This window comes from Vipera berus (assembly GCF_964194415.1).
Source record: "Vipera berus genome assembly, chromosome: 5".
In the NCBI taxonomy this organism is placed as follows: Eukaryota; Metazoa; Chordata; class Lepidosauria; order Squamata; family Viperidae; genus Vipera; species Vipera berus.
This window is the reverse complement of record NC_138207.1, coordinates 49,816,019-49,837,484: the sequence shown is the minus strand read 5'-3', so window position 1 is coordinate 49,837,484 and position 21,466 is coordinate 49,816,019. Positions and strand designations below refer to the sequence as shown.

The window sequence follows — 21,466 nt, the reverse complement described above, 5'->3', positions numbered from 1 at the left end:
TGGAACCAGCCTCGTGTCTTCTCCCGGGCCGCAAAAACCAGCCAGGAGGGGCACGGGTCCAATAAACAGGTGGTGGAGCTCAGCCTCCCCATAATCCTGTCCACATCAACAGGGGAAACAGGATCGAACTGTGATTAAAAATGCACTTGTAGTAACAGACCCACATTGCTTATAGTATTTTGTGTAAGAAAGTCATCATGCCTTTTTGCTCAGATTGATATGCCAAAGCTACAGGCCCATGAAGAGTATGACATTTTTCTACTGCATCAAACCCAGTGATGGGATCCAGCCAGTTTGCACCACTTTGGCAGAACCGGTAGTTAATTTTTTGTTGCCCAGGCCCAGAATGGACTTCCGGAGGCAGCATCCACACAGAGATCTGGTTGTTCACATATTTGAATCCCACCACTGGTCAAACGTATACTTTTCAATGGAGTTCTGCACATTTACTTTTTCAGAGATTATATAAAAGACCACCAGAAGTAACTTCTCATGTTATCTGATGAAGAAAGGGATATTTTGACAGAATTATGATTACTGATGGACAGAATATCAAGTTATTCCAACTGATTTAAACTAACCATTTAAACCGAGGCAGCATAAAACGAGAACGTATTAGAATATATCTTGCTAAATAGTTATGAAAATATATTCATGAGATATGTCGCCTGATATTTCTATTTGAAAGAATCCTTTATTATTAAAGGTATCTTTGAAACCCTTTATCTCAGTTTCTAAAATTGTGTGAATTTTACAGGCTTTTATATATCATTTATTTATTTATTTATTTTATTACATTTATATACCGCCCTTTCCCGGAGGACTCAGGGCGGTTTACAGGGTTATTAAAAAGCAAAATACAAAAGTTAAAAACAAATTTAAAAAAAGAAATTATATGTGTCCCTGCCTAAATAAAACCCCAGTTAAAATAAGATTAATCCTCAGCCTGGGCCAGAGAGCTCGAAGAGCCAGGTCTTCAGGCCCAGGCGGAATGAATGCATTAGCCTTATCACAAAGAAATCACAAAACTTAGGGCAGAATAATAACTGAATGGGAATATATAGGAAAGTTGAGATGAAAGCTAAATCATAGGCAAGAATTATTGAAGCTTTTTATTCTGTCATCCAACTATCATATTTCTTGAGGTATTAGTGAGTTGTTCTTAAGAACCATTTTCCTCTGGTTGGCTTATATAGGCAGTTTGATACTATGTTCCAATAGGATAGCAGCACTGTGACTGAAAAACAGAAAACTTTTAAAATTAGAATAGGAAACTATGGATCCTAGTAGGTATCCAATCCAGGTTTCCTGTCATGATATAAAAGAAACATGTGGCAATCAAGACCTGAAATAGAGAGACTGTGATAAATAGGAGTCAATGGAGTGCAAACCCAATTTATGTTATGAAATTGTATCTATATTGAGATAAATCTCCTAAGAAGAAAGTCACACCACAGATAACCATTAACGTGGGATACCAAGCAATATTAATATAATCCAAATGTTACTGATTATCTAGTTCAACATATAGATGGTATTTAATAAACTCCCACAAAACACCACACACCAAAAGGAAAACCATTCAGATTAGCAAACAATGCTTCCATTTGTACATTTCAGAATTCTGTCTTAATCATGCTGTCCAATTAATTGATTCTGAACAAACTCAGGTTGCTTGTTTTATCTCCAGAAAGCTGATGTATTAACTATCAGAAATGACTGAAAAAAATCAACCCAAATAAGGAAAATGAATACAGAAATACAAGAGTCAATTGACTTTAGATTTTTTTAAGCAGACTTATATGTTGATTAAACAGAGAATTTAATGTTACAGTCAGTACTAGTTGTTTTACAAGGTGAAGCTTAAAAAAAAGTAAAGGTTGATGGATGCTTTTTCATCCATGCAGTTCTGGGAAAAAAACAATTAGGATGTAATAAAGAAAACATAACACTCTAGTATCATATAAAGGAATTTACAACCTGGTGCACATTACATATTTATAAAATACGATATCAGATATTAAGGCTAGCTATACATTGCAAAAAAAATATTATTTCTGATGAATAGAATTTAACTGAAAATATGCACCTTCAACCTATACTTATTATATAGAAGCAATTGAACAAGTGAATAAAATCAAACTCAGTGTCTGAATTCAGTAGCCAAAATATTGATCACATTTCATTAAGGCAGTCTGTAATTTTTTTAATCTGTTTCCTTTCTATAAAAGGTAAACAATTTTGCCTTCAATGAAAGATAGCAAAATATGGAAATGTTTGGATGATAATCCAAAATTACCTATTAAAAGATTAGGCTGTAGAGGACATTTATATTACAAACTTAATTTCGACATATCAAAAACAATAGTTTTCGATATGGTTCAGTTCTGAAAAGCTTGCCTCACTGAATGCAGAAATATTTCCCATCACCAACAGAAAATAAATTACAGTGGTGCTATGAATTTTAGAAATAAATCGTCTACTTACTTCTTAGCAAATGAAGTAGCAGATTAAATTGTTTCAGTATTTAACTTAAATCCTTCGATCAATGTGCATACTGAAATTTTACAAAAAGATCACTCATACCCGGAAATCAAAACATTAATTTGTAAGGACGAGGGCAAAGACTTTGCAGCATTGAAATCTAACAATGCTCTTCTGATCATCTACCCTACTCTACATGAGGTCATGCAGAGCTTCAAGGAGAAGAGGGAGTGAAAATGCATTTCCCCCCTTTTAAAAAGATATAAATTCTACAATTACAATGCATTTTGTAGAATACTACTAGCCAAATAGAAAATGGAAAGGGGGTGGGGGTGGGGGGAACTATAAACTGTACATTTTAAAGTTGAGCAGGAATGCTCAATTTAAGGACTGGACAAACATTGTCACTGTTAACAGTAACCATTTATATTGATATCAACAGCTTACTAAGTGATAATCACAAACCTTTTATAAAAGAGCAGTATGTTTGTTTCAGGCACTGAATAAAATGAGGCTGGGCAACTGTTGCCTCATAAACAAGATTTGGTTGAATTAGTAGTACTGACTTTGTCTAAGAATTATCTGTATTTAATTCTTGGGACACTGCAGATGATCTTTAAATGGTTTGGCTTTCTTCCCAGTGCAAATATATTGGATATACAGTTTTTAGATCAGTTTTCAAACAGGTATATATTTCTGAAACACGTTATACCATATTCTGTTTTGAGATCAGCTTCTGTGCTTCTAATTTCAATTGTTTTCCAGTGTTAAAACAAAAGAAAGCAAAAGCAAAGAAGGAAAATTCTGATATCTTTGATTGTCTCCATTGAAAGCGGATGAAGTTGGACAGAGTATATGTTGTAGATTGTGTATGTGTGTATACGTACAGAAACAGAATATCGTAAATTGCCAATGCCAACAGCACATTGAAAGCCACCTCACAGAGGTTCAACAGTTATGATCCAGTGGAATGCAGGCTAGGAATTGGGTAGAATTTAGAAATCCGGCTTTGACTTGAAGGATTAAGGCATTCAGATTCTCCAGACATTTTAAAGAAAACTTCTTGTTCTTGAAGTTTCCGGGCAAATTCCTCTTCTAATGTCTAGTGATTAAACACACAGAAACAAATAACTTTAGGATTTTTCTTAATTTATAGAAGACATTGTATAAAACTATCTTGAAAAAATGCCGTAGTTTATTAAATCAAGGAGTATATGGGGGAAAAGCACTAGTTCTTGACGCACAGGTAAATTGTATGTATGATTGATTATTTACACAAAATATCCTTATATTCTAAAATACTTTATTACCTAAATACTTAGATATAATCTGCAAAGCTAGCTTATTCTTCTCAGTTCCCTTTCAAAGTCTTTCCATATTTTTCTCAAGATTCTAATCTGAATCTGTAGTTCAGTTACCACCAAAAGATAAAGGTAAAAAATATGACCAGGGATAACAATTTATTAAAACCACTCCTAAAGACAGGCGTCTGAACTGCTGATAATTATATACAAACCTAAATAGTCAAATGTTGATGAGCAACTGAATTTATTAAAGGAGGACTTAATTGCTGACATTATATAAAAGAGACCTCTGGCAACCTCTCTACTTAAAAAATGGGTTGCTAGCCAGGGCTTTGTATGGGTTCTCCATGGCCAATTGCATGTTTGGCGAACAAATTATTCATATCATACGTGAAACCTTACATCTGTATAACAAAGGTAAGTTTAATGTAAGAAATGCAGGATCTTTTAATGTTTACTTAACTGCACCTAATTATTCTAATTTTGTCATATTGTTTACTGTAAATATTCAGTAGAAAATATTTTTAATGTGCTTTGTCACTATAGCTTCTGGATGGATATATGAATGAATGATGTAGTATTTCAACAATTGCACTATTATGTAACTATAAAAACGTACACTTTTTCCAGTAAGAAGTCTGGATCAGAATATTAAAACACACTGGATCACTATATAAAAAAACAAATACTTCTCTTCAAGGTACAGCATTCTGTTTAGATTTCTGTATTTCTCAATTTGAAGTTTTACCTTTTTCCTTGGTCTTAGTTTCTCTCTCCATTCTTTAAGCTCTTGGCTATGTTCTTCATCCAACTCTTTTAATTTTTGAGTCTCATGTTCAACCAGTAGATGGCATTTCTCATTCTGAAAATGGAATATCATTTAGTAAATTAAACCAGATGGTATAGCCATTTGGTTACAGGTATATGCTGACCTAATTTTTTAAATTAGGTATAGTCTGGTCTGCCATTCAGGCCACAGATGAAAATCAGTTGTCACTATTTAAACCTAAATATAATAAAAAAAAATAGTTACCTGAGTTTACCAGTCTATTAGAAATAATCCAAAACACTATTAGAACAAGATCAGTTCATGAGAGATATCATTCAGATTATGAGTTTTTAGATACTGCTTAATACTATGTTTTATTGACTACTTTCACATTTCTTTGGAAAAACAGTGGTACAAAATTATTGCTCAAGAGAACACATGAATTCCCAGGTCAAGTGTTGGAGGAGAAGGCCCTTTTCAAATTGATATATACTTTTGTACTACAAATCAATCAACATTATGTTTTGTATAACTGACCTGTAGCTGGTGCAATTCTCTAATGTTAGCTTCACACTGCAATTGAAGATCTCGCATTTGGTTTTCATGTTTCTGAAGCTGAGCCAATCTTTCATTTTTCTGCCTCTTTTCTTCTTGAATGGCAAACTTGTACAAAAACAGAATTTAAATTAAGACTTACTATTTTTATATGTAACCACATAGACATGGTACATAATATACAAATGCACCTTTTACATGCTATTTACAAAGTTTCTGGCAATTTGGGTACATGTTATAGTTTTCATAAACTATCAAACCTATAAATCTTCATTAGTTAACTGTTCCAAATTCATTCTAACTTGTCAAAAGAGTCAAGAGTGTCATAAAAATTGCTCTTAGATTAAATATAATACTTCTGAACTCTGGAGAGAAGATTATCAGTTTCACAGAACTTACACTCTCACTCCCAAAGGTAATTTAAATTTTAATTAATATTATTGCTTCTTACCTGCTTGATTTTTTCACGATCTTGATCTGGAGTGCTTGAAGAGTTAATTCTGAGGCTTTTCTTAAACATGGCCATTCTTGTTTTGGCTTCACTACGCTGAATTTTGGGCAATCGAGCTTTTTCCTGAGTATGTTTGTTTTTCAGTTCTTCAATCAGTCGTTGGTTGTATCTCTGCATTTGTTCTGTTTCCTTAAAAACAGATAAATGTCCATTACTAAAAGGAAAGCCTGCCAAATAATAAAGGCACCTCCCAGAACATTAAGTTAAAAAAATATAAAACAAATTAAAATTACACTAACTTTTTCATGCCGTTTAAGCAGCTGGTGTCTCTGCATGAAGTACTGATCCTTCAGCTGCTGCTTCAGCAGCTGATGTTTTTCCTGTAAGTGTCGTTCTTCAAGTTCCCATATTGCAGCTTCCCTGGCTAGAATGGAAAAAAAAATGGGCTTCTGAGTCTGCTGAGAAATGGCACTCCAAAACAGGTCTTCTGCAGCTTCTGTACTTCAGTGATTTAATTAAAGAAAATCCCAAGCATAATTCTTATTGGTATTAAGTTAAGAAGGAATTACTTTCTGACAAAGACTTGAATTGACACAGTTAAAGATTTGACATATAAGAAAATGGCAAGCAAACTTGAAAGAGGACTTTGTATATCATTTTTTTCTGTTTTGGAATGAGAACTTTCATTTGAATGAACTTTATCTGAAGTTCCGTTGCAGTCTTTCCTGGTTTTGCACTTGTATCAAAGAGACAGAAATTTAGGATGTTACTCCATATTCTCTCATTTTCATGGGGTTTACTTTTGAGCAATATAGGATGGATGGAGTCCCTAATTCTACTCTGAGTTCATAAAGGCTCAATTCAACTATGAGAAAAAGGAACAAATACCTCTCATGAGCTGCTGCTTGTTGTTAAGACAATCTCGTTCAATGGTTGCCAGCTCTACTTTCTGCTGCTGAATTATTTTTTTTAAGGATGCATCCAGTTCTTGTTGTTGTTTCTGCACAAACTCTTGCTCCTGTTAAAAATGAGTCCAAAGTCAGTAATTACAGAGTTTATAGAAATACAGATTTGCATCCCACAGTAACTCCAAGTAACACTAAAGTCTCAAAAGCATTGTGTAAGGAGAGTTACACTGAGAAACAATCCCCAGAGGGCCACCTAACACTTCCATAAATAACGTCTATGAACGAGGGCTTCTCAGATTCAGACTCACCATTTTATCTAAAGGTTAATTAATAGTTTATAGAAGGTGTGTTGAACCTTTCAGATTTTGCATCTTGCAGCCTGAGAAACATGGTTAAAGGGTGATGGTACAAGCTACACTTCAATATTTCAACTAATTAAGAGGACTTCCTGCACATACTAAAGCTGCAAGACTCAACCCAATGGCTGGCTGGATGGATGGATGGCTGGGCACACACGCGCACGCATGCACACACACACACACACACACGAGTTGTAAAATTTAACTGATCTCATAATTCTTCCTTTCCAAATAAGTAATTTATCTGAAATCCATCTGATGCATTCGTGGGTTTTACAAGCAAATTGCTTCATCTTGTCATAGTTACATCTAGAGCTAAAGAAAAACACAAACTGAAAATATGGCAATGAACTAACCAAGACCTTCAGTTTTCGCATATAACATTATTAATATGCTACACAAATGTTTATAGCTCTCAATTAACCAATTAAACTAGTTTTAAATTGCTGTGGTTGATGGGAGAAAATATGACCAATAAAATTCGGGCTGAACTAAAAATGAGTCCTTCACAAGTTTATTGAGATCAGTTCAGCCCTTTGCCCTGAAAGTGTTCAGATGGTTATTTTTGTGGGTCACTGCAGAAGAAGCTAAGAAAGTAGCAATTTTGTGATTCTTAAGAAACAGGCTTCATCTCAATCCCGCCAAGACTGAGTGGCTGTGCATATCGGCATCTCGGGTTAACCAAGTTATTCCATCCTTAATGATGGGGGGTGAGGTGTTACCCCCCGTTGATAGGGCTCGCAACCTGGGCGTCCTCCTGGATTCACGGCTCAATTTTGAAGACCATATAGGAGCCGTGACCAGGGGGGCTTTTGCACAGGTTCGCCTGGTGCGCCAGTTGCGTCCCTATCTGGACCGAGACGCCCTACGCACAGTTACTCATGCGCTTGTGACCTTCCGTTTGGACTACTGTAACGCTCTCTACATGGGGCTGCCCTTGAAGACCACACGGAGGCTTCAACTGGTGCAGAATGCGGCCGCGCGAGTTGTAATGGGGGTCTCCCGATACTCCCATGTAACACCTCTACTCCGCGAGCTGCATTGGCTTCCGGTTGCCCTCCGGGTGAAATTCAAGGTGCTGGTTATTACCTATAAAGCCCTACATGGCCTGGGTCCGGGTTATTTGAGGGAACACCTGCTGCCGGCATCAAATGCCCTTCGCCCAGTGCGCTCCCACAGGGAGGGTCTGCTCAGGGTTCCGCCGGTGAGAGATTGCCGGCGGGTGACACCCAGGGATAGGGCCTTCTCAGTGGGTGCACCTGCCCTCTGGAACCAGCTGCCGGTGGAGCTGAGAACTGCCCCCGACCTCCGGTCATTCCGCCGGGGCCTGAAGACCTGGCTCTTTGAGCTCTCGGGCCCAGGCTGAGGAGAAATTTTTAATTGGGGTTTTAATTGTGTACAGGGTCAATTTAATATTTTTAATTTGGTTTTAACTTTTGTATGTTGGATTTTTTAATTCCCTGTAAACCGCCCTGAGTCCTCAGGGAAAGGGCGGTATATAAATGTAACTAAATAAATAAATAAATAAATAAATAAGAGAATGGAATTCTTCAAGTGCCTATATAAGAAGTCTATAGGACTTACAATCTTTTCTCTGAATGGTGTGTTGAACCATTTGGCTTCCATTAATAATATTAGCAGGTAGTTAATCCCTGGGAATATAGTGTTGTGACATTGTAATTCACAATATTAAGAGCTAGCATTAAGAGCTAGCATTATTTAAAAAGTTTTCAGGAAAAGTAAGAAATGTACCTTAAAACTAAAGTAGAGATTTATGTCTTTGAGGGAAAAGGATATGTTTATACTATAAATAAGTCAATATTTTAAAATCAAAAAGGAACCCTAGGTAACATTTAGTATAATATTTAGGCACAAATATTCAACTAAAGTGTTTTTTCAGTCTAAGTAGATATCAATATTTGCTGCATGGTAATTAATTGAACAATGTTGCTATCTAATTATAACAAACCTATGACAGATCGTATTTTGGAAGAATAATTAGTTGCTTTCTTTCAATTCATATGCAAACAAACTTAAAAAATCTTCAGGCTTTTAACCTATTTAAAACATCTATATAGTGACTTACAAATGTATATAATATGTGGAATAATGTATAGCTGATTAGATCTCCAAATATACCTACAACTAACACATAACTGTTCTTGAATCAGAGGTGTATCTAAACTCAATATTTTAAGTTGAAAAAACTGTGAATTATAACATTTAAAGATGGTTCAGAGATTACAACCAGTAATCTAAGTCTAGAAACAAGAAAGATAATGCAAGTCAAAATATAATCCTGAAGTGACTAATAGACCAACAGAACGCAAACAAATTAAAATGTCCAGCATTTGCACATCAATACCTCATTTACATTGCAAATATTCAAAAATTTAACCACAATATTTTTTTTATTTTTTTTAAATTCCATTTATATCCCGCCCTTCTCCGAAGACTCAGGGCGGCTTACAAGCTTAGCAGTAGCCTTCATTCTATGTATATGCCTGCTTATTAGGGCTTTCACACACACCCCAAGCGGCATTATTACAAAGTCAGCTTAATTGCCCCCAACAATCTGGGTCCTCATTTTATCTACCTCGGAAGGATGGAAGGCTGAGTCAACCTTGAGCCTGGTGGAATGCGAACCTGCACTAATTGCAGGCAGCTGGTGTTACTTAAGGAGGCATTAGCCCACTGCTCCACCAAGGCTCTTTAAATTTTTAATGGAAGGTATGAAATATGCTGTGGAAATTTTCTCCTGAAGGTATTGCTATGGTTTCTGTTAGCCATATTAGAAGAAGACTTTCTCTCCTCTCAGAGCTATAACTTAGGGGTCTCAGCCTATGGGGGTCTCCTAGGTCACAAACCAAGTTATAGAACACATCAGTTAAAGAAATGTTAGAGTGAGTTTGCAGAGCTTTCATTGCATTATTGCTTAGTGCCAATGGTACCTAAAAGAAGGGTGGATTGCAATTCTGGGTGATGCTCATTATTGTCATGGGAAAAGGCTATCACTGAACAGGCTTTTAAATTGTACCTGCACATTCTGGTTAGCCTTCTTCTATAACCAGCCAGACCAATATTTCAACAACTAACAAATAATTTGTGAAATTTTGGCTTCTTTTTTTTAAATATAAGATTAAGAAAATATTTAAAAATTAATTTAACTTTTTAAAAAATTCTTGGACCTTAGCCTCAAAAATATGTGTGAAAATATATAGAGGATTGTCTCAGACAAACATCACAATTTCTCAGACTGCTGCAGAGAAATTATGCCATTCTTGTGAAAGCCATTCCACCATGGCTATGAATGGTTAAGAAGCAGATGTTATAAGAGAACAGGTTTCCATCCATACTTCATATGAAATTATTACCCTTGCTTTTCATGTAGCTTCTTATCTAAATACATTCCTGCATACTAAAGGCATCTATAATGCTTCTGGATCAAAAAACACACTGGGGAACACAGTGCCATGGAATAATGGAAAGGAAAGAGATATAGAACCTGAATGCAAACCAAATTGAAATTGACATTACTTAACACAAAAAGGCTACTTCTTTTACCTTGCAGTTCTCTTGTTTGACTTCTACATGACAGTTTAAAAGCATTTAAGGAAAACATTTGAACATGTAAATGGCACTGAAGTATGATCATTATTTACTAGGTAGTTCTGTGAATGAAAATCAGCAGGCCTATGGTGAAAAAAAGATCTTTATTCACCAGCTTTGTTATTTACAGAAGATCAATGGTGACTGTATAAATGCAACTCTCTAATACCAATAGAGAGATTATAACTAGGTATGCAATGTTTTTAAAGCAAAGTAATAAAAGGCCATATCAAAAGTTTGCATTGCAAAGTAAAACATACTGATAAGATCTGACCCCTTCTTAAAGTTCTACTACCTGATAGGAAGGGTGGAAACGCTACCAAAAATGAAGGTGCTTAAAGGTTTTTCACCACTTAAGGTGGGAAAAGGGTATTTTTTATCCTATAATCGAAACGTAGGAGAACTGTTATTAGGTTAAAGAAGGAAAATGCACTGTCAAAATTATATCTACAGGCACTCTGAAGAAACAGCCAAGTTTCACAGCACACAGAGGAAACAATAATAGTTCAGTTTTACACATGTGCTGAAAATTCGCCTATTTTGTTCTATTAATTTCTTTTTGCACATTAATAAAGTTTTGTGTAGTATTTTAAAATAAAAATAATTTAACAGCACATGCATGTAAGAGGAAAAAAAGAAATCTAACACGACAGGGGTCATATGTTTTTTATGGGAGTGGTATATGGACTTACATCCTGCATTACTGCATTGAAGAGAGCAGATGAGGACAACTGAAATGACTGAATCATAACCTGAGCAATGGCCTGTGGAGCAGAATACAATGTACTTCCCGTGTGAAAATAACCACAAACAAAGCATTTCAACACTAAACAGAAGCAAAACAACAAAAGAACTTATAACTTCAGCAAACACCTCTTTACCAGGCCCTATTGAAACAATAATTCTTCATTATTTATGGACAGAGTGTTTCTGAAGCACTGTTTATACTTATAGTCTCAACTAAGCGTTTATGCATGCAGGTACCAATCACAAACTAAATGAGAAAAAAGAATAATAATCACTATTTATTTTCCTATGCCTAATACTCTATAACCTATTCTCATCCACACCTTGTTAACTTCACTTGCTGTGTTAAAAGGTATTATTTTTTTCCAATAATTTAAGGACAACCTCACAAAAAGGACAACTTACCAAATACACCCTCTATGGATAAGTAATTATTAGTAAAGTTTGGAAAAAGGTACGATACACTGCTAGGAAAAATAATTGCCTGTGAAAAGCAGGATTCTGCTCGATGGATGGGAAGATTCAGCAATTCAGCTAATGTCTAAGGCAGACTTTAGCAACGTCTATCTTGCTCTAAATACTTTACTGTTTTTTATGGTTATCCTCTCCTATTGTTTAGAAGAGTCAAGACCTTGCTCTTCGCCAGGTCTTCATACACTTTTCAAACTTTTAGAGAAGGAGGAGATCCCTCACTTCATTGCATTTGTACCTTTTATCATTCTTTTAAATCATGTATTGATTTTATTGACATTTCTGTTTTTTTATGAGTCACCTAGAATGATTGAGAATTGGATCAAATACAAATAAATTATTATTTAATATTATGATACTACTGGGAAGTTAAATTCTCTCTCCACTATTCACTAAGTAGTATATATAATAAAATATAAACTTAAACATCATATTGGTCTATATAATGAATTATAGAGAAAGTCCAGTTCGAGGTCCAGATAGATGTTGCAAGGATTAAAAGAACATCAGGTGACCAACCAGGTAACGTGTGTAGTCCCGGGGTCTCCAATCTTGACAACTTTAAGACTTTAAGAATTCTGGGAGCTGAAGTCCACAAGTCTTAAAGTTGTCAAGGTTGCAGACCCGTAGTGTAGCCAACAGAAGCCATGCTAGAATCTAGTAGATATGGACCTCACACTAGGATCTATGAAAGTAGTTGCAGTGGAGATTGTGTTTTAGATTGTAGACTTGCAATTATTCAGATTTCTTCTATCCATCCATGAATTTGTTCTGAGGTATTTGCTTGTAGAAGAGCCATAGAAGAGCAACAGGCTGGAACCTTGGTCTTCAGAAGGAACTGTTCATTTCTTTCCTGTTTTATTTTCAACATTCTCAACCTTGCTGGATATAATCATAATTTCATGGGCTAGAGGTGCTCAATCTGCAAAAGGATCTAGACTTTGGAACACGCTTCCCTGAGAGATCAAATGACTGAAGAGATTGTCCTTTACCTGCTTACTGATAAATCTACAGCAGTGGGGTTTGGTAACATAATAAAATCAGCTGCCTCCTGGAGTTTTGAGACAGATACACCAGAATTATGGAAAGAGGATTCAGGAGTCCTCTCACTGTAACCAGTGCAGCCCATTGTCCTATATATATATGTGCATGTACAGTACAATCTATTTGCATGCTATTGTATCAGAAGTATTTTTCAAAATGAAAAGTTAATGTTGATATTACCTATTACTAACTACTAACACCAAACGTTGGACTACAGATACAGCAATCACAATGCAAATTTTGTTTCAAACAGCAAAAATATCAAAATATACCGTCTACAGCAGTATCTTTGGAAGAAAGCTTTGATTATCATGTTCGTAAATATGCACTTAATTAACACTAGGTCACTGTATGGAATTATAGACTTCAGTGATTTATTTTTTTTAAAAAAGGTAAGCAAAATCATAATAACCTTCCCATTATTTTCGATTCTAAAAAGCTTCAGTTAAAGTAGATGTAAAGTATATATGACAGACATTTTAATATACAACATACACTGAACTTTAATTACTCTGAATGCTGTTGTCTATGGAGATTCTCAGTCATCCAGGTCATGGATGTCCGAAAGGTGTTTTTTCATGAGGCAACTGGACTCTGTTTTTCTCTGAAGACATTTCACTTCTCATCCAAGAAGCTTCTTCAGCTATGACTCAAGAAGCTTCTTGGATGAGAAGTGAAACATCTTCAAAGGAAAACAAGAAAGTCCAGTTGCCTCTTGAAAAAGCACCTTTGGATGCTGTTCTATAAATAACTAAATATTTGTTAAATAGCAACATTTTTACACTGATATTTTAACATTAAAATTTAATACACTTCTAGCTGCAGTTCTGGGAAAGAAATCACTACCAATGAATAGGTTCCTTCACAGGGAAAAATGCCCAATCACTATCAAACTATTAAAGCAATGCAAACAAAGCTGGTTGGGGGGGGGGGTTTAGAAGCAGGAAGCTGCTGTGGTTACCTGAGCATGCTGGGTTTGAGTAAGCTCCTCTTTCTTGCGTTTCATGAGCTCTTTTCTCAGCTCTTTTGGTGCTTTCTCCACTTCATTAAAAACCTACAGTGCACAAGCATGCAGAATGTGGGGAAAATAACCCTTTTTCTCCACAGCAAGCATTTATGGTAAATGAAGAGGAGCAATAAGCATTCAGAAGATGTTACAAGTGCATGCAAAGCTGGAAGTGTTAGCTTGTGAGAAAACGGTGGGAAGAGCATACATGCATAAAGTATTTATTGATTGTATTCCAGAAAAAAGTGCACATGCCAATAGCAGCCTAACAACGAATCTCTGTTTGCATCCGAGTACTAATAAACTGCTTCCATAACCAATTTTTATGCAGGAGAGATAGTAATTAAAATAGAAAGCTTCTTGAAAGGACAACAGAAAGGATTTTGTTTTTCCAAATAATAAAACACAAACAACACAAGAATAGCTACCTCTGCACTTGTCTATATAAAGTACAGATAATAGTTGTTAAAAGAACAATTTGTATGAAAAGCCATAATCATCTCAAAAGTGATATTCACATATCATTGGAAAAGTAAATCAAATGTTCAATTTTATACTGGAGCTAAAGGGGCCGTGTAGGCCATCAAGTCCAACCCCTTATTCAGTATAGAAACCAAATTAAAATATTTCTGATGGATGGACTGTCTAGCCATTTACGATTAAATTACTTTTTTGAAAACGTAAAGCATCCATAGGAAATAAAGCCCAAATCACCACATGCTATTCCTGTTTCCATGAGTGTAATAAAACTTTAACCAGCTTTCCCCTTTGAGATCCAATCACCATTAGAAACTCGAAGTGCAAGAAATTTAGCAAAAAGGAAAGAAGTTAATATTATACAATTTGAAAAAAAGACAACTGGATGTAATTACAGTAATAATGTCGAACAGTTAGCATAAGAACAATGGCATTGAACAAATTATCAATAAAATATATCAAAACAGAGGGTCAAGAAATTTCTGCTGTAATTATATTATGTAATAATATAATAGCTTGGTAATCATTAGGCTGGGGGTATTTTGGAGAAGTGTGTTGTCAAAAAGAGTAATAAAGTGAAATATTAATGAATCAGACAAACAACAAAAACTCAGAATATAAGATCTGACATACAATTCCTTCATTTTTCATAATTTTGGCCTTACTTTAAGTAAGGAACAATATATTAAAATACTGAGTTTTAAGTTGATTTGAGTTTGAGAAAGAATTTCTTACCATTTAAACTGGATTAGTTCCAAATAAAGCCAAAATGGTAAATTTCACCACTACTTCAATTTTTAAAATTATCTTAATAACATACTGCATAACAATCCCTTTTTTATTTCATGCAGAGATACCAATTCTGTAGTTTTTCTACCACAATTATATTTAAATGTAAAACTGTTTTATATTGCATGTAGGGTAATCTGAGAGCAAAAAATAGTGTTCTACAGCACTTTATCTCTGATTCTTCTGATATAAAGATCACCCTTCTGCTTACACAGAATTTTAAAAATTCTGTTGTGACATATTTCATGAAAATCTCCATGACTTTTACCTGTGATTATGTTACGAACAGCCAATTTAAAAAATCTTAATAATTAGCCAGTATTCATAAAAGCACATGCAAAATCTTTCTACAGTTCTAGCAATTATTCTGATGAATAACATACACAAAAACTCTATCAAAGGTCTTGACTAAATAATACTTTTTACTATTTCAAATACATAGTGAAAGCCCATCATAATTTATTACTGAAATTAAGGTGTTGGAGACCCCAAGTGTACATGTGAGTGTGTATGCACAATTGTAACATGGAATGAAAATGTAAACATCAGTAAGGCCAAAAACATTCATTGTATTTACTAAATTATTTAAAGGGTTTACCTCTTTCTTTTTGTTTTTCAACATATTTTGAAACTTGGATAATTCTTTTTCTTGTTCTGCTTTGATGCGCTTAGCTTCATCACGTAAACGATTTGTATGCTCCTGTTCTAAGCGCTCTATAGTCTGTTTTTGCTGTTTTTCTAGGTTTTCAATTTCCTGGTCATATTGCCGCTTCTTGCTCTAAAAAAAACAATGGCGTTATTTTCACTGATTATCTGAGTGATAAAAATTGGGATGTGAAAGTGAGGAATCTGCATACATAATGAGGAGCTATATGTAGAAGAGGCAGAACTGGAGGGTGGACTCAGGAGAGGGCCGAGGTTAGAATTGTTATGTGTCACAAATGCTCCAAGTCCACCCCCCCACAAAATTCTATTGACTCTCACGTCAGGCACAAAGATAAAAATGAGGATGGTATGTGGAATGAGAATGCATAGCTTCTTTCCTATATGCAATTATTTTAGATATTTTTAAAAAATCAAGAAAGAAAGACAGAACAAATACTGATATACTGTTCTGAGCAGTCTTAAAATAAAACAGAAGAATCTCATGAAAAATAGTAATCTAATAACTGCTTGAATCCTTTATTAAAGTTTGTAAATTGTTTATTAAGCGATAGATTGTAACTGAAAGAGGAGAAAACACCATCTGTTAGTAAGGCATTTTTTCTCTGCCTTAACTCATTTGTATAAGTAAATAAATTCATTTACTTAAATTCAAGAAAACAGTTAATCTAATCAAAATTGTTTCTAGATTTTGCTGAAATCTTTAGCATATTTTGAACTGAATCAGCACAAGTTAATCACTTACTCAGCAAGACAGGGAATATGAAATGCAAATACCGTATATACTTGAGTATAAGCCGAATTTTTCAGCCCACTTTTTGGGCTGAAAAAATCCACTTCGGCTTATACTCCAGTGAACAAAAAAAAAAGAACTTACCGAGGACTTGCGCGCGGCCGAGGCTTCGGTGCTTCCGGGATCGCGCGCACCTCTCCCAAGCCGCCGCCGTCCGGAGACCTGCCGAAGTTTGGGGAGGTTTGGGGAGGTGCGCGCGCACCTCCCCAAACCTCCCCAAACGTCGGCAGGTCTCCGGACCTCCGCGCCCTGCCTGCCTGCTTCTTTCCGCTGCCTGGCTGCCCTACGATGTAACCCGCTTCATGATAGAGTGCGACGCCTGCAAGGACTAGTTTCATGGCAGGTAACACAAAGCGGTCATTCTCGCCTTTCCCTCCCCCCCTCGCCCGCCCGCTCGCTTTTTTTTTCCTCTCAAGCATCACTGGACTGGGCCAGGGAAATCAGAGAGAAGCTGGGCGTGCAGCGTCACGGTGACGGCTGGAAGCCTCGCCCAGCTAGAGACAGAGAGGGAGGGAGGGAGGGAGGGTGCGCGCAGGGAGGGTTTGGTCAGGGTGGCGGCGGCAGGTAGAGGCCGTTATGGGAAGGAGGCGGGAGAAGGGACGTGTGGGGGAAGTACGGGGGCCGTGTAAACGGAGTACGTGCGGCGCCGCGCAGGTCTGATAGAACTGGGCCGGCAACGGGTGCTTGTGAAGCGGCTGAGGGCTGGCTAGGAAGGGGGCGGCAGCGGCGGCGCTGGCGCTTTGTGGGTGGGACAAGGCTCTCGAGAGAGAACATGGTGGAGGCGGAACCGACCCCGCCGCTCCCTGCAGGGGAGAGAAGCCGGGCAAGCGCTGCTCCAGTCCTCGCTCTTCTTCCCTCTCCCGATTTTGCCTTCCTCTCCAAGATAAGTTCGAGTGGTAGGGGAAAGTTAGAGCCCCTTTCTGAGGCCGCCCCTTACTTGGGATTGTTGGGCGAGAAGGCGACGTGGGCACGGAGGAGGAAGTAAGTCGCGCTTTACTCGTCACTGCGGGGCGGGGAGAAAAAAAGTTCTTGCCGGCCGGACTTGGATGGCGGCAGCGGCATCAGCTGGGAGCTGCAGCCCCGCCTAGTCCGGCTGAGCTGAACCAGCTCAACACAAAGCGATCGGGCCTTTCCTCCCCCCCCTTTCCCTCCCCCCTCCCGCTCTAGGGCAGAGATCCCCTTCCTATCGCTCGGGGCCTTTCGTCTCTTTGGCTCGCCAGGGCTGGAGCGGCGAGAGCGAGCGGCAGAGGAGAGATGGTGGCCTTTCCTTTCCTTCCCTTCCCTTTCCTTTCCGTTAGAGAGCTACCTTCGTGATTACAATGTGGAGTGGCCGACTGAGGCTGAAAGCACATTAGGTAGCACTTGAGACATGCAGGCAAATCCTGCTAAAGGGCTTTTCCCCCCCACTGGATCCGCGCTCCGCAAGCCTCTGCCGCCGGCGGAGGCTGGATCCGCGCTCCGCAAGCCTCTGCCGGCGGCTGGATCCGTGCTCCACAAGCCTCTGCCGCCGGCTGGATCCGCGCCCCGCAAGCCTCTGCCGGCGGCAGAGGCTTGCGGAGCGCGGATCCAGCCTCCGCCGCCGGATCCATGCTCCGCAAGCCTCTGCCGCCGGCTGGATCCGCGCTCCGCAAGCCTCTGCCGCCGGCGGAGGCTGGATCCGCGCCCCGCAAGTCTCTGCCGGCGGCGGAGGCTTGATCCGCGCTCCACAAGCCTCTGCCGGCGGCTGGATCCGTGCTCCACAAGCCTCTGCCGCCGGCTGGATCCGCGCCCCGCAAGCCTCTGCCGCCAGCTGGATCCGCGCTCCGCAAGCCTCTGCCGCCGGCGGAGGCTGGATCCGCGCCCCGCAAGCCTCTGCCGGCGGCGGAGGCTTGATCCGCGCTCCACAAGCCTCTGCCGGCGGCTGGATCCGTGCTCCACAAGCCTCTGCCGCCGGCTGGATCCGCACCCCGCAAGCCTCTGCCGGCGGCAGAGGCTTGCGGAGCGCGGATCCAGCCTCCGCCGGCGGCAGAGGCTTGCGGAGCGCGGATCCAGCCTCCGCCGGCGGCAGAGGCTTGCGGAGCGCGGATCCGTGCTCCGCAAGCCTCTGCCGCCGGCTGGATCCGCGCTCCGCAAGCCTCTGCCGCCGGCGGAGGCTGGATCCGCGCCCCGCAAGCCTCTGCCGGCGGCGGAGGCTTGATCCGCGCCCCGCAAGCCTCTGCCGGCGGCTGGATCCGTGCTCCACAAGCCTCTGCCGCCGGCTGGATCCGCGCCCCGCAAGCCTCTGCCGCCGGCGGAGGCTGGATCCGCGCTCCGCAAGCCTCTGCCGCCGGCGGAGGCTGGATCCGCGCTCCGCAAGCCTCTGCCGCCGGCAGAGGCTTGCCGGCTGGATCCGCACCCCGCAAGCCTCTGCCGGCGGCAGAGGCTTGCGGAGCGCGGATCCAGCCTCCGCCGGCGGCAGAGGCTTGCGGAGCGCGGATCCAGCCTCCGCCGGCGGCAGAGGCTTGCGGAGCGCGGATCCAGCCTCCGCCGGCGGCAGAGGCTTGCGGAGCGCGGATCCGTGCTCCGCAAGCCTCTGCCGCCGGCTGGATCCGCGCTCCGCAAGCCTCTGCCGCCGGCGGCGGAGGCTGGATCCGCGCCCCGCAAGCCTCTGCCGGCGGCGGAGGCTTGATCCGCGCTCCACAAGCCTTTGCCGGCGGCTGGATCCGTGCTCCACAAGCCTCTGCCGCCGGCTGGATCCGCGCCCCGCAAGCCTCTGCCGGCGGCTGGATCCGTGCTCCACAAGCCTCTGCCGCCGGCTGGATCCGCGCCCCGCAAGCCTCTGCCGGCGGCTGGATCCACGCTCCGCAAGCCTCTGCCGCCGGCGGAGGCTGGATCCGCGCTCCGCAAGCCTCTGCCGGCGGCTGGATCCGTGCTCCACAAGCCTCTGCCGCCGGCTGGATCCGCGCCCCGCAAGCCTCTGCCGCCGGCTGGATCCGCGCTCTGCAAGCCTCTGCCGCCGGCGGAGGCTGGATCCGCGCTCCACAAGCCTCTGCCGGCGGCAGAGGCTTGCGGGGTGCGGATCCAGCCGACGGCAGAGGCTTGTGGAGCACGGATCCAGCCTCTGCCACCGGCGGAGCGCGGAGCGCGGATCCAGCCGCCAGCAACAGAGGCTCGATCCGCCGTTCTGCAAGCCTCCGCCGCCGGTTAATACCCTGTATTCAGCTCTGGGAAGTGGGGGGAAGGGGGAGAGAGGGGGAGTTTGGAGGAGGGGGAGGGGGAGCTCCACGGTACAAAAATAAAGCCCTGCCGCTCTTCGCGTTGCTTGCCCGACTGGCTGTCACGGGACCGCACGGATCACCTCGCTCCTACCGGCAGCTGATTCCTTCAAGTTTGGTCTCGAGCGATTTTGCATTTTCTCCAGTGCTGAAAGCCACTCGGCGGATCCCAGCCTCGGCTTATACTTGAGTCAAGAACTTTTTCCAGTTTTTGGGGGTAAAATTAGGGGTCTCGGCTTATACTCGAGTATATACGGTATATACATTTCTTCACTAATGTCAAGCAATTCTGAAATGGTTTTACAGCCATTAACCCCCTAAATTTTAAAATCATAAAGCTAAAATATTTACAACAACAGTGCTTGTTTGGTCACAAGTTGCATACTTTTTCTAATTTTTAAGGATAAAAACGTTATTGTTTAAACTCTTGCTACATTTACCCCAAATTCTTATACTGATATCAATTTCTCTATTATCAGCACTTTTCCTGTGGCATGTATCAGATTTATGAGAGTAGCATCATGCACATTATGTTCCTAAAAGGTAAAGGTAAAGGTTCCCCCGCACATGCGTGCTAGTCGTTTCCAACTCTAGGGGCCAGTGCTCATCTCCATTTCAAAGCCGAAGAGCCAGCGCTTGTCCGAGGACGTCTCCGTGGTCATGTGGCCGGCATGACTAGACACCGAAGGCGCACGGAACGCTGTTACTTTCCCACCGTAGCGGTCCCTATTTTTCTACTTGCATTTTTACGTGCTTTCGAACTGCTAGGTTGGCAGAAGCTGGGACAAGTAACAGGCGCTCACTCTGTTACGCGGCACTCGGGATTCGACCCGCCAAACTGCCAACCTTCTGATCGACAAGATTAAGACTTTCTTTAGCAGTAACACTGTATAAACAGATAATATTGGATTTAAGTTCTTTATGTTTAGAAGTACAAAGCCTTTGCTTATTTTCAAATTGACAATTTTCTTTATCACAACCTACATGCATCTTATTCCTTTCATTGTAACTATCTCCTTTTCCATTCCTTTTCTCCTTTTCCTCTACCAACCAGCTTTCCTGCCCTTTATAAGGAGGAATAGTTCATTTTTTACTCTAGAAGAATGTCATAATATACTGTTTCATCACAGAGCACTAAACATAAAATGTTGAGCTTGCCCCAAAATATAAAAGCAGCAGGAAACTGGAATCTTACTGTCATTTCCTGTTCAAAGCGCCTAAACATCTGTTCTCGTTGTTGTAATAGCTTATTACTGAGTTGCTGCTGAGCTCGTTGTTCTTCTTTTTGAAGAAGGCGCAGCTCCCGTAATTCTTGACGTCTGGCATTAAGGAAGAAGGAAGTAATTTTAGTCTCATCAGTAACCAAGGTGAAATTAGAATTCTGAAGTAATATGACTAATAACTGAAGGGTGGAACTGAACTACTGCATTTTATAAGACTAAGCTAATGAAAACTGTTCCTTATAGTCTAATACAGTCCAATATATGTAGACTGTATATGTGCATGTACATATTTCTATGTTTATGAGTTCTTATGTGAATATGTATTGGAGATAAGGAATCTCTCTCATTTGAAATGAATATTTTAAAACTCACCGAAGATACCGAAGTTCTTCACTTTTAGAATCATTGTCAGTGACTATTTTTGAAGTAGTCACACTCACTTCTACACCATCAATAATAAATTTCCGAGTTTTCTTTAAAGTCTTCTTGTGTCTTTTGGTTTCCTAAATAAAAGATGGCACATCATATAAAGACTGGAAATAACTAGTTGAAGAAATATATTTTCTTAAAGGAAATATATT

At 40.3% G+C, this 21,466-nt stretch overlaps 1 protein-coding gene across 4 annotated transcripts in view; it reads right to left on the bottom strand.

Moving 5' to 3' along the window:
* Positions 1-1,381: 1,381 nt before the first annotated feature.
* SLK (STE20 like kinase) overlaps positions 1,382-21,466 on the bottom strand; it is a 46,161-nt gene continuing 26,076 nt past the window's right edge. For 3 of the 4 annotated variants that reach the window (XM_081330057.1, XM_081330059.1, XM_081330058.1), the window contains exons 11-20: positions 21,258-21,388; positions 20,858-20,981; positions 15,572-15,751; positions 13,663-13,755; positions 6,452-6,581; positions 5,863-5,987; positions 5,564-5,752; positions 5,095-5,220; positions 4,537-4,650; positions 1,382-3,586 (exon numbers count right to left, since the gene is read on the bottom strand). In XM_081330057.1, the coding sequence (XP_081186183.1) occupies positions 3,440-3,586; positions 4,537-4,650; positions 5,095-5,220; positions 5,564-5,752; positions 5,863-5,987; positions 6,452-6,581; positions 13,663-13,755; positions 15,572-15,751; positions 20,858-20,981; positions 21,258-21,388 (1,359 nt within the window). In that variant the 3' untranslated portion in view covers positions 1,382-3,439. The remainder of the gene's footprint in view (positions 3,587-4,536; positions 4,651-5,094; positions 5,221-5,563; positions 5,753-5,862; positions 5,988-6,451; positions 6,582-13,662; positions 13,756-15,571; positions 15,752-20,857; positions 20,982-21,257; positions 21,389-21,466) is intronic. The other variant, XM_081330060.1, reaches the window with a different exon arrangement.